At 44.0% G+C, this 12,490-nt stretch overlaps 1 protein-coding gene across 4 annotated transcripts in view; it reads left to right on the top strand.

Annotated features, from left to right (window-relative positions):
* The first annotated feature begins 1,755 nt into the window (after nt 1–1,755).
* PANK1 (pantothenate kinase 1) overlaps nt 1,756–12,490 on the top strand; it is a 28,838-nt gene continuing 18,103 nt past the window's right edge. For 2 of the 4 annotated variants that reach the window (XM_049809615.1, XM_049809614.1), the window contains exons 1-2: nt 2,559–2,649; nt 10,954–11,306. In XM_049809615.1, the coding sequence (XP_049665572.1) occupies nt 2,622–2,649; nt 10,954–11,306 (381 nt within the window). In that variant the 5' untranslated portion in view covers nt 2,559–2,621. Of the gene's footprint in view, nt 2,176–2,558; nt 2,650–10,953; nt 11,307–12,490 lie in introns of those variants that run through there. The other 2 variants (XM_049809613.1, XM_049809612.1) reach the window with 2 other exon arrangements.

Here is a 12,490-nt window from a genome sequence, read left to right as displayed (position 1 = left end):
TCCAGAAGTTTCGTGCCTAAAATTGGGCACAGTACTTGAAACAGGTACTGTATTCCATTGCAGAGTCAGTGGAAGGACTGCTATTCTACCAGGAGGAAATGTAAGCGTGCAATTAAAGGTGGTCTTGCTTTTGTTGGAGTAAGGTAAAAAAGTTGCCACCCTACACCTGAGATACAGTAACTGCCCACGTGTCTGCTCCCAGGTATGCTGCAATTGCAGAGAAAAACAGGTTTGCAGGACTGATCCCCTGTTCTGCATCGCGCTGGTTTATGGGCAGTCAGTTTCTGCATCAGGGACGGAGAAGGGGACAACCATTGCCAGCTGGGGACGGTAGCAGCAAGGATTTCTCATGCCCTGAGAGGTCTGAATTAACAAGGGAAGTTCATAAAGCATAACCAGCCAGCTGCCTAGAACTGTCAATACGAGTGGTATGAAGGTCCCTGCCAGTCCAGGCATCAGCCTTCTGATTTTTAGTTTAAACATAATTCATTAAGTTAGGGAGTTCTCAAAGAATTTCACAGTTTTGGAAGCACTACAGCTCCTTCTAGCAGTAAAGGTATATAGCCTGACTTCCAACCCTCTTCAGGGCAGTCATTCTTGGGCTGGCAATTGCAGCAGTTGCTTATGCATTAGGATATGAGGAAAATTTGGATTGTTTAGTCACCTTCAGAACATCGGTTACTGTTTTTTAGGAAGAAAATTTTACTTGTTCTTTGATTTCAAACACTCTTTCTTCATTTCGCCAACTTCATGTGCATGTTTTTCTGTGGCTTGCTCCCAGTTGCCTAAACAAAATGTCATGGTCCCAGTCAAGAAGTGGAGAGAATTTTGGGTTACCCCTCATGAAGTGATTTCTTAGTAGAGTATCCCTTTCTGGAGGCAGTTAGAATAGCTCTTCATTCTTTGTAGTTGTTTTACAGTGGAGGGCCTGTGTCCTGTACTAATTTTAGTTGTGAGGAGGAGCCATTACGTGACCTGTTTTTACTTTAAGGACACTCATCCGTATAGTGACTGGCAGTTTGTGTAAAGAAATGACCTTCATGTGCAGAGCGAAATTCAATTAGTGTTTCTTTTCAAGTATACACGTGACGCCACAGCACAGTTCGCCCAGTTTTATTTTATGTCCACTTGATGTTTAATCCGTTTCATTCAGAAAATGTTTTTACACTTGGGTGTCTCAGTGGTCAGGGAGTAAATCGCAAGTCGCGACATTATCAGTGCTGTGCAGGGAAAGCCCAGACGCTAAAAAAGCGTGAGGTCAAACTCATTCAAGGTCACGCTTGTCCCTCAAAGCTGTTGAGGAAACGCGTGACAATACAAAAACTTGAGCGTTGATGCTGACGCCCAGACAATTTTGTGCGAGGTACGAGGCGCGCTGGGGGTCGCGCGCACAGAGGCCCCCGAGGGGCAGAAGCCCCGTCACGGGGAGGGGGGGAGGGGAGGGCGTGCGGGCGCCCCGAGGCGACAACGACCCCGCAGCCGGTTCCGGGGGCAAGGCCCGCCCGGTGCGCGCCAGCGGCCGGGCCCACGGGAGCCAAGTCACGCTGGAATTGCGCCGCTTCCAGCGTGACCGTGCCCCCCTGCCAGCCCGCACCGTGCGAGCGGGGGCCCGCCCCGCCGCGGCGCGCTCCCGGGGCCGCTCGCGGAGCCCCGCAGGTGCCGGGCGCGGCGGCCGGGAGCGCGCACGTTAACCGGGGAAGGGGGTCGCCGCGTCCCCGGCGGAGGGCGGCGGCCGCCCCTCTGCAGCGCGCTGCGGGCAGGACGCCTGCGCCGTGCGCCGCCGCCGGCGGGGGGGGCGGGCTCCGCATCCCCAGCGGCACGGAGCTGCGGGCACGGGCGCCGGCATGAGCGGAGGCTCCGCCGCGCCCAGCCGGAGCTGAGCCGGGAGACAAAGGGGAGAGGCCGCCGCCATGGGGGAGCAGCTGCGCGCCCAGCCCGCCGCCCCGGCGGGGGGGCCGCCGCCGCCCGCCGCCGCCGCCTCCTCCTGCTCGCTGCTCGGCGGGCTGCTGCAGAACGGCTTCCACCCCGCGAGCCAGCCGCTGAGCAACGGCGGCTGCGGGGAGGCGCCGCACCCGCTGCTGCTCCGCCCGGAGCTGCCGCCGCTCGGCCACGGCTCCCCGGCCAAGAAATGCAGGCTGCGCCGGAGGATGGACTCGGGCCGGCGGCACAGGCCACGTAAGTGACGAGCGCGGCGGCGCTGGCCGGGGCTCGGCGGCCCGGCCCGGCCCGGCCCGCTCCGCGCGGCGCTGCCGCAGCCCAGCCCCGGCGGGCCTCCCCATCGGCCCGGCGCCGGGCGGCCGCGGGTCCTGCGCCGCCCTCCCTGCAGAGCGCCGCCCGGCTCCCGCGGCGCGGGCGTTCCCCCTCCGCGGGCGGCGGCGGCGGGGGGCCGGGCGGGCGGAGCGAGGGCCCCCGGTGCCGGCCAATGCGGCGGCGGCGCCCGGGCACGGCCCCGCTGCCGCGTGGGCCGGGCCCGCCCTGCGCCAATGGGGCGGCGGCGGGCGGGGAGCGGCGGCCCGGCACAAACGCGGGCGGGCGGCGGGCGCCAGCTCCGTGCCGCGCCGAGTACCGCGTCGGGCGGCGCCCAGGGTCCTGCCGGTCTCCGCCGCTTCCCGGACGCGCCCATGAAGCTCATAGTGCCCAAGCAGCACTGTAAGTAACGCCCGGGCCGGCGTCGACCGGGGTGCTCTTGTGCCGTGGGTGTTGGGAAGGCTCTGCCTGCGGTCTCAGTACGTGCTCCTGCCTCAGACGTTGTCAGAATTAGGAAAGAAGTAGACCTGGGAGCTCAGCGCTAATCAGGCTGATTGGGGGGGGGGGGAGAAAGAGTATATTGCCAACACGATAAACTTGGCGTGTGCTCGTTATTAGCATCGCCTGAGGCTCTTGGTTAGTTGGTTCGGGAGGTGTTAGTGAACTGGCTGGCTGCTTCGTGCTTTGTTTTAAGGCTACAAGTCTCAGACATCTGTGTTTGTAACGCACTTAATTGTATAAGGTTTGTTGATTAATAGCATGTTTTACTTACATGATCATAGCTGACTTCTTGCACGTGGGTATGGAGCTATTAAATAATTCCATGGTAAACTCTGCAACTAAACCCAATGGAAAAAGTATTCTGTTTCTTCGCGCTCTCCCTTTGCTAGCCCTTCAAATAAAGCCAACAAACGTTTGCCGCTTTGTTAAAAGTTCAGCATGTTCTGAAACGGTAATCAGGGATAGTCAGGATCGCAGCTACCCGCTGCCAAAACTTAAAGATGTTTCTACTCAGTAGGAAGTAGAGTGCATTCAGCTCCTCTGGATTTTTTTTTTCTCTTTCTTTTGAAATGAATACTCAAAAAACTTTGTTTGGTATAAGCAGAAGGAGCATTGAAGAGCAGCTGCAGCTTTCACAAGGCTACTTAGTAGCCAGTGCCTTTTCTAGCTTTTCAAATATTTTTACTGAGCTACACATACCACTTTCCCTTAGAATGTTCTCTGTATTGATTAATCATGCAGTGCTTATGGTACCTGTAGATATTTAATTTAGTCTTCTACCAAATTTAACGTATTGGTGATCAAATCATTCTCTGTCCCAAACTGGTTTTGCAGTCTTTGTCCAGCTTCACATTTTCATTCAGGAGCAAAAACTGCAGAACTTGGACTAACTTACATTTTTATTTGGCTTAACTAAGAAGAGTCAGCGCTTGCATATCAAACTCTTCATAATATTAATAACTGTTTTGAAGCAAAGAATAAGACTTTTAGGGATTCATGCAATGCAATCACTTGAATAAGAACTGGGAATTTGGAATTTACCTCCTATCTTGAGGGGAAAAAGAGCCCATCAGAGTAAGGAACGTAGGTGAGTGCCTATACTGCCCAGGATGTATGACAACCGAGTCTTCAGTTGTGGGCTTTTAATGAAATGAGGCTTTAATGAAAACAGTAGGTGAGGGAAGTGCTTTGTAGAACTAATTTGTTGGCAGTTTCTTTGCTGAATGAAGGACATGAATTCTTGCTGATCTTACACTTTTTGATTGCTATGGTTAAGTTTGTAAAAGAATAAATTTGCAATTTAGTATTAATCTTGCAGGAAAATGCAATAGCACGTTGTCACCAGCCTAATAAATTCATTAAATTATACTCAAATTCTCCTGGTGCTGCATAGCTTTCCACTGTATCCATCTCTAGTGAATTCTACACAGTCCCATTTTACTGGTTTTTGTATTTAATCCTGGCCTTTGCAGATGTTTGTTCTGTGCTTAAGGACATATTGCAAAATAAAGTGTAGTTGCCACATGGTGTGTAAGACTTCAGCATTGATTGTGGGGTTTGCTTTGCGTGGTGAAAAAGATAATGAGATAATTGGCATTTCCCAGTATTTCACAAATGAAACCTATCTTTCTGCAGCCATTATTCCTTTAAATCCTCATAAATTATATGTTTTCTTGATTGGTTTTGCTTTCTGCCAAAGTGAGGTAGACTTCTATATTCCCAAGTCTTTTTCCCCCTCTGAGAAGGGAAGATTCCCTGTGACACCAGCGTGCTTTGCTGATTAGCTGGTGGTGAGAGAGGATCTGGGGACTAACTTATCTGCCTTTTGACTTGCCTTCTGCTGCTTCTGCTTAGAAGCTTGTCTTTGCTTTGCTTTTTTCTTGATGAGTTGTTGGGGTGTTAGGCTTGTGTCAGTTTTCTGGTTCAAATCATTAGTACAGATCCGTTGTGAGACTAGGGTTTACATTACCTTTCTGTATCACAGCACAGTGTAATGAATACAGATAAGCATCTGTTATGATGCTTTGTGCTGTGAAGTGCTCTAGAAAAGAATAAAATACTGAATCGGTGTGAATCCTGCAAATTTCAAAAGCCTGCTAAAGTGTCATGTTGTTGAGTTTAAATGTGATCTTTGAACAGAAGAAAGAAAAAGAGCAGTGAAGTGACTTCATCGATCCCTGTGAAACAGCATTGTAGCCAAGTTAAAGGACAAAGATTTCAGCATGGCAGTTAACTACACTGGTGCTTCACAGCATTATTCTACATCAGACATAAGAAGCCAGGGTCTCTATTCAAATCAGCATCTTACATCTCGCTCTAAGTCAGCTGGTAATTGTTAGGGGTCAAAGAATGTATATTTTGAGGCATCGTGACCATTTAACCATGGCACTTATAATGCGTATTACTTGTAATTTCAAAGCACTTCAAGTTGTAGCTTCACAGTAAAGAATGCTTTTGGCCAATATTTAGGTTGTTACACCTGTGATGTTTGGGTGCAGCATGATTCTGTAATACTACTGAAAGCCAGGTGAAAACTGTGGAAAACCTAGGCTTTTTCACCTGCAGTGATGTTAAATATGGAATGCCATGATTATATAGTATATTTTGGCGAAGAATACAGGAGTGAAAATGGTTTTGGTCTTGCTATTGTTTGACACTGAGTAAGTACAGCGTTATTGGTTACTGAAATTTTGTCCAAGGCATTGAAATATCCCACAATCTTTTAATCTTAAGAATTGCTTCAGGTGACATGCTGCTTAAAGTTAGTCTCCAGTTTATTTTAATGTAGGTGGGAGTAAGGGTTGCCTAAGGAATAGGACTGGTCATAAGAAACTGAACTAGTTGGTGTGTTGTGGTCCAGCATCCTGTGAGTTAAAACTGCCTATCAGCCTTAGCAACAAGATACACATTTCCAACAGGAATGGGAAACTCATGCAAATCGCTTCCATCAGGTCGGGTGCTGTCAGATCCAAGAATGAGATTCGCAATAGCTAATCATTGCTTCTTGTAGCTTTGTAAGTTTGGCTTTTGTTTGTTAGGGTTTTTTTAATGAATCTGTACAGGCTAGGTATTGACCTAGTCTCCCAGTGCTATCTTCAGAAATCAGTTTGTGGTAGTGTGACTAAATATGTGTAAATGGTCACAACTGTTCAACAAACAGCTATGTGCTTTTGTTTGAAGTTTTTTTGTTTGGGTTGTGCTTTTGGTTGGGTGTTTTGTTGTTTGGGGTATTTGGGAGGGGTTGGGGTGGGTTTTTTGGGGTTTTTTTGGTTTTTTTTTTTCATTTTGTCTGGAGGGGGTAGACATTCAATAAGCCCTTGCTGATGAAAATGATCAGGAAGGCTTTGCCTGATATATGTGTGTGATTTATTTAGGCCTAGCTTTGTCAAGTTTGAAGAAACTTCCATTACTAAGCAGATATAATTAATTTTTTAAGATATATAATCTGTTTTTGTTCAAAGGCGAACAAATGCTTCCATTTTACAACATGTTTGGATTGCTCAAAATAACTGTGTAAAATAGGAAGAAGTAACTGAAAAATATGTGTAAGCTATATCAGCTTTTTTAATAGAAAGCAGCTTTCAGAAGCTATGAGAATACTGTCCCATCTTATGAGTGACTCTTGGTTTGGTTTTTTTTCTGTTGTTATTTTTGGTTCTCTCTCCCCTCTTCCAGTCACAATTAAAACAGGAAGTTCTTAGATCATCAAAGCATCAAGCAATGCAAATTAAATGCAAATGAAAAATGTAAATGAAGTAATAGGAATTTGTCATATGTGTGTCCAGGAAGAAAAGCAGCTGAACCTAAAATATTTCATCTGAGATATTTATGACTAAGATACCGGAGTATTGATACTACCATGCAAATTGTTGATTAAAAAAAATGAGATACTGTAGCTGTCTTCAAGGAAATACACAAGGAAATACAAGGAAAGGTCTTATAAGAGAGATGTATAAGCTGAAACGGTTTTGGCAAAAGAAGAAACTGCTGCAAATTGGTCATGAATAAAACTATCGTCCAGGTAGAGGGAAGAAAGTTCTAACCAGCAGGATGCAGGCACAGTCTTTTTCTAAGAGTTGAAGAGTAAAAAGATTCAGCTAACCTTATGTGGTGGTGGTTTAAACATATGAAAAAGATTACCCTTCATTATCCCCTTTAATGGGGGGAAATGTTACTTAGTGACCTAGGAGTTCCCATTCATCCTTGCTTCCCCTGATCTTGTCTGTGTTGTGATTTCATATTTAACCTCCACACCTGCTCTTTATATTGTATGTTAAGCATAGGATTTTCAAAAACCAAATGTGTTAAATTCTGAATGTAATATGCCTTACAGGAATAGTCTTGTGTAGGTTCATACTCTTCAAAGATTGTGCAGAAACTGGGTCAAATGTATCATGGAATATCTCGAGTGAACCTTTCCCCCAGATAGCACAGCTGTTGGTGTACATTAGATTACCTAATTATGCAATGCTGTAGATACCTTCTGTTTGCATTGTCACATGCTTTTGCAGCTAAATTTTGGAGTAGTGGAGATTTTTATCTCAAGATAATAAACCAGTAAGTAGTTGGTGCACTTTATGTTAAAGAAAATTAATTTTCTTACGAAGATAAGTGGAGTCTTTTGATTTATGCTAGGCTTTTAAGAATGCATAATTCATCTCACCGCTTTCTCTATCAGTTCTATGGGACCTAGAACTAGATTTTATAGTGGTGTTATTTTTTATGACTTACTGCGGTGGAGCAATACTGTAGAATAGTTTTACTTTCTCCACAATAATAGATTGCATTGATCCAGTAGGTATGTTGCATACTGACTCTGCCGAGAAGAGAGAAATTGGCTCATAACAGTCTTATCAGACAATTTTAGTTAAGAAATGCATTTTTCACACTGTGAAAGCATTTCTGTGACATACAGCGTCTTCATTTTTCATAGTAAATCACATGGATTTGAATAACTGTTACCAGCCTAAGATGTGGATGTGATGGATTTCACTTTCTCCTCCTTGCTTTCCTGGCTTTTAATAACTTGAGAAACTGGACATTTATTCAGGTTATCAATGAAATGCTGGACATCCAGTTTAAAACAAACAACCCAAAACAACCCCCCCCTCCCAATTTCCCCCCCATTTTTGCCTCAGGTCTGTGGAGACTGTATCTACACAAATACCTTTCTTCCTTCATACCCCCTGGTTGTAGCAGTGAGGACCCTAATAATTTTGGTGGCTTCTGAATGGTCTTGCTCTCTGCATTCAGGGAGTCAGCAAAACCCAGGAGCACCTTGCATTCTGCATGCATGCTCCCATTAGCACCGCTTTCAGTGATGCCAGGAAAGCTGAAGTATATAGATACCAGCTAAGGTGGGTTATCTAAAGATACTGAAAAGAGCTGATGGTGCTTCAGTGGTGCATTTTGTTGTGAAACATATTGAAAGTAACAAAAGATACAATGAATAAATTTTCAAAATAATCACTGGAATACAGAAGTGTTTCTACTGTCACTCCAGTTGTATGGAAGTTATATGAATTTCAGTGGGACTTGTTAGGAACTTTGAGATTTGTTTTTTTTGTCCTAAATGGTCAACCAGTCAAAATAATTGTCATCTTTATTGCAAGTGATTCCAGCAGATAGCTGGTGTTAACAGCTGTGAAGCAGACTAAGCTTCTATGCTGGGTAACTGAAATACCGGTTGCTGTGGACCAATCTTGTGCTCTTTATTTGTGCTGAAGAAAACTGCTGCTGTTCTAGGAGCAAAGTTCTTTTATTTCTGCAGCTCTCTGGCTCGCAACAAAATGGAAGGAGCTTAGATTCACGGAGAGCATAAACTAAAATAAAAAAGTCTCTTGGCATTTCTGCTTGCTTTTCAAATGTGAGCATTATGTGTATCTATCCCAAGAACTATACAGACTTGAAATAACTTCATCGTTTTCTACAAATTCCTTGTTAATGATTTAGTTAAGACTCCTCAAAATGTTAAGGCAGTCGCTTATGAGTAACTCTCAGCTCTTAGTACTTAACCCTTCTATTGTTGGGCTTGTGTTTGATAGGAGAATGGAATGCTTCATCCCTCTCTTAAAGATTAAATCTACGCTATAGCTTTAAAGCAGCTGTTGTTGTTGCAGGTAGATTGCAGTGGATTTTATGCCCCTAATGTCAAATATTGGAATTTGGCTTACACTTAGCTACAGGCTGGTTCAATAATGCTGCTTTTAAAATGTAACTTTGTATTTGCATAGTTAATACGCATCCAAGGAGGAGACTTACTGTTCCAGTGAGACAGATAATTAAAGTTCTCAGTAGCGTAAATAAAGACTTGTGTAAATCACTAATGGGATTGGCATCCTGAGCTCCACTGCATTGTAGTGTTGTATAGTGTGGACCAGACCACTTTTGCTTAAATACTTACCTTGTACTTTGAAAAGTGTTTGAGGTACAGGTTAGTGTATGGTAACATATTTTTCCTTTTTAAAATAAAGCCTATTGTAAAAACACTTGTTTCAAATTCTTCCCATTTCAGGGAGCTCTCATGCATCTGCATAGGATGTATCTTTCCAAACCTTATTAAGACTTCATTTCAGTGTCTTTGTGTCTTGCAGCTTGTAGGGCATGGAGAAAGAAATTAGACTTCGCAACAGATAACAGTAGGTGCTTTTAGAAAAACTGAACTGTAAGCAGCCTACTTTGTGGGAGTTTATACATTATGCCTTCCTTGTCCTTAGGGAAGGGGGGGAGAAACTAATGATTCAATTATTTGGCATACAGCAATGGAGCAAAATAACTGTTTTAAACATCTGGATTGATTGGGGGGGGTGTATTAACAACTGTGAAACTTAGACTTTTGAATTATTCAGCCAGACAAGAATGATGGTGAGACCCTTGTGGTAAGAAGTAAAAGACTCTAAGCTCCTTTCAGTGCGAAGTTGAGTAACTTAATACTGAGATTACCTGAGGAAGAACAGTGTGATCAGTACCTCCTATGCTTATTAAAATCTTTGCCTAAACTTGTTTACATTTATGTTCATTGGCAGAAGTATCAGTAATGCATATAGCATCCATGGTTTGGAGTTTGTATTGACACTATGTTGGGATGCTTTAGTTGGTAGAATCACATTTCTAGCAAGTCTGCCTGATTCTCCCTAAAAGCAAGGGTGACTGTGACTGCTATTTTAGAAATGGATCTTAGATGTTAGTCACATACTCAGTACTTTTAATTTCTCTAAGAAACATTACTAGCTGCCTCCTTCTGCAGTACCTGTGTATAGATTTTGTATTCTCACTTCCTAGTTCTTCAAAAAGTTACGTGGCTTACTGTTTTAAATGTGTGCATGTATAGGAAGGCAGAGCAGGCAGACCACCCTGGTTCAGTCACTATCTTCTATCTGCATGTTCTCCATAGTGATTTTCTCTTGCTATTAACAGAACAAAGGCTTTGGTAGACCTAGGCCAGCTGTGGCAAGTATATATATATGCTGAGAAATAAATGGCATTTCTTGTATAGTTGTATGATGGACTAACACATATACCAGCAAAGGGAGTCTATGCTCAAAGAAGAGGACTGTCACTAGTAAATAGTAAATATTGAACTTAAACCAGCTCATTCTTTCTGCTAATATATGTAGGTGATATAGTTCCAACAGAGCTGCTAGTTCTGGTGGGTTGAAGTATGGGGACTCGCAGCATAATGGGAGAGTTATGTATTGCTGCTCCTCAGGCAGACACTTGAGACTGGAAATTCCAACTCGTCTTGGAAAGGCGATTTTAGATATTATGCAGTGGGAATGTGACTTGAGAAATCTTGTTCTCCTGTGTGATTGTTTCTTCCTCCTTCCTTCCTTAGTCTATTTTAAGAATTGGTGCCGGGAGTCAGACTGGGTGAAATTCAGTAAATGTGCTCTGTCAAGAGGTGCTGACTGAAGAGTAAAAAGTTTTCCTGGGAAAAAATATTTTCATTTTATTAAAATCTGCTTCTCTAGAGAAGAGTAGTTTGAGAGTTTTCTTTATTCTTTTTCTTAAATGAGGCTTTATGAAGTCTTAACTCAGAGAGATGTTTCATACATGTGAATTGGACACATAAGTGACAACTAGCTTTCAGGAGCAGATGCTGCTACTGTGACTGCAGTGAATTGTCATTCAGCAAATGTTTTAAATGATATGGCTAACATAAATTTACAGTGACTTTTTCTTCCTCCCCTACCCCCTTGTCCTTAGCATTTCCATGGTTTGGAATGGATATCGGTGGAACATTGGTTAAACTGGTCTACTTTGAACCTAAGGACATTACTGCAGAAGAGGAACAGGAGGAGGTAGAAAACCTGAAAAGCATTAGAAAATACTTGACCTCCAATACAGCCTATGGTAAAACTGGCATTCGTGATGTCCATCTTGAACTGAAAAATTTGACTATGTGTGGACGCAAAGGAAACCTGCACTTCATCCGTTTTCCCAGCTGTGCCATGCACAGGTTCATACAGATGGGTAGTGAAAAGAACTTCTCCAGTTTGCACACTACACTCTGTGCCACGGGAGGTGGAGCTTACAAGTTTGAAGAGGACTTTAGAACGGTACGTGAACTGTTCATAAGGGTTCAGTGGGAATTACTTTGGAAAAACATCATGGGAGTCCTATTAAAACTTGCAGAGAAAATAACATTCTTTCGTCCATCCTAACTGGTTAAGACTAACAGAATCAATTCACATTTGTTAATTGGTGGAATTGCTGAGAACGTGGAGGGGGACAGGGGAGAGTATTCTACTTGCTGGGTATTCTGCTGAAGTATTACTATGCAGGATATCTTCAGTAAATGGTTTTTTTAGAGTATGGCTGTGATGATCAGATGCCTCATAAGCAGCTGAGGGTGTGTTGTGACAACCTAGAAGTCTGAGACTAGGTACTCATCTTGCAAACTGGATATCTATTAGAAACCCAGAAATTAAACCATACAGCTGGAGTCTAGATTCAGGTTCCTTTCCCCTTGTATTAGTCTTCAAGCAGACTTAAGTCGAGTCTTGGAAGACCAAATGTGGAGCAGGGGGAGAAACAGTGTATGGAAGCATGACAATAGCACCTAGCTTATGATTTCAATTCTGGGAGTACATCATGTGAAGAAAGGCAGTTCATGAGGTGACTAGGTCCCAGATCCCCTAGAATTTAAAAATAACCTCTGCGGGGAGCTCCAGAAGCTGAGGTAGATCTGAAGTATTGGATGCTGCTGTTTGTATAAACTTCAGCAATAGTCCTAGCTCCTGAATGAGTGCACTAGAGTGCACTGCAAAAATTGATTGTGGCAACAGAGGCAGAGCATGCTGTTGTACAAACTGCATTAGAGAGAAATAGACATTTGGGAGGCAGTTGCCTGTTGTATATGTGTCTCTACTGGGGCATATCTCCATTTATTTTCTGTATAAGAATGACTAGTCTGCCTGTACCAGAGCAATCCCACTAAAATTAATGTGAATGATTTACTTGGCAGGCAGGTCTGACACTTCTATCCATAGCTTTTGACCTGATCTTGAGGGGTGAGGGATGGCTGCTGGGTATGACAGGTTACATCCAGTTGCTTTTCTGTCTCTGCTTCAGTCTAGGTAGCTATCATACTGGTTTACTAACTGCCGTTGACTGCAGTCCTTGGCTTTGTCTGCTTCATTTTTAACTTCAGGCATCCATTCCTGCAGTACAAGAGGATTTTTTCTTTGTCAATACCCCTTACCTACCAGATGACCAAGATCCCAAGGGGGAAAGAGAACGC

This window comes from Accipiter gentilis, chromosome 9, assembly GCF_929443795.1.
Source record: "Accipiter gentilis chromosome 9, bAccGen1.1, whole genome shotgun sequence".
Classification (NCBI taxonomy): domain Eukaryota; kingdom Metazoa; phylum Chordata; class Aves; order Accipitriformes; family Accipitridae; genus Astur; species Astur gentilis.
Note: the sequence above shows the minus strand (reverse complement) of the source record. Positions and strands in the feature narration are given on the sequence as shown.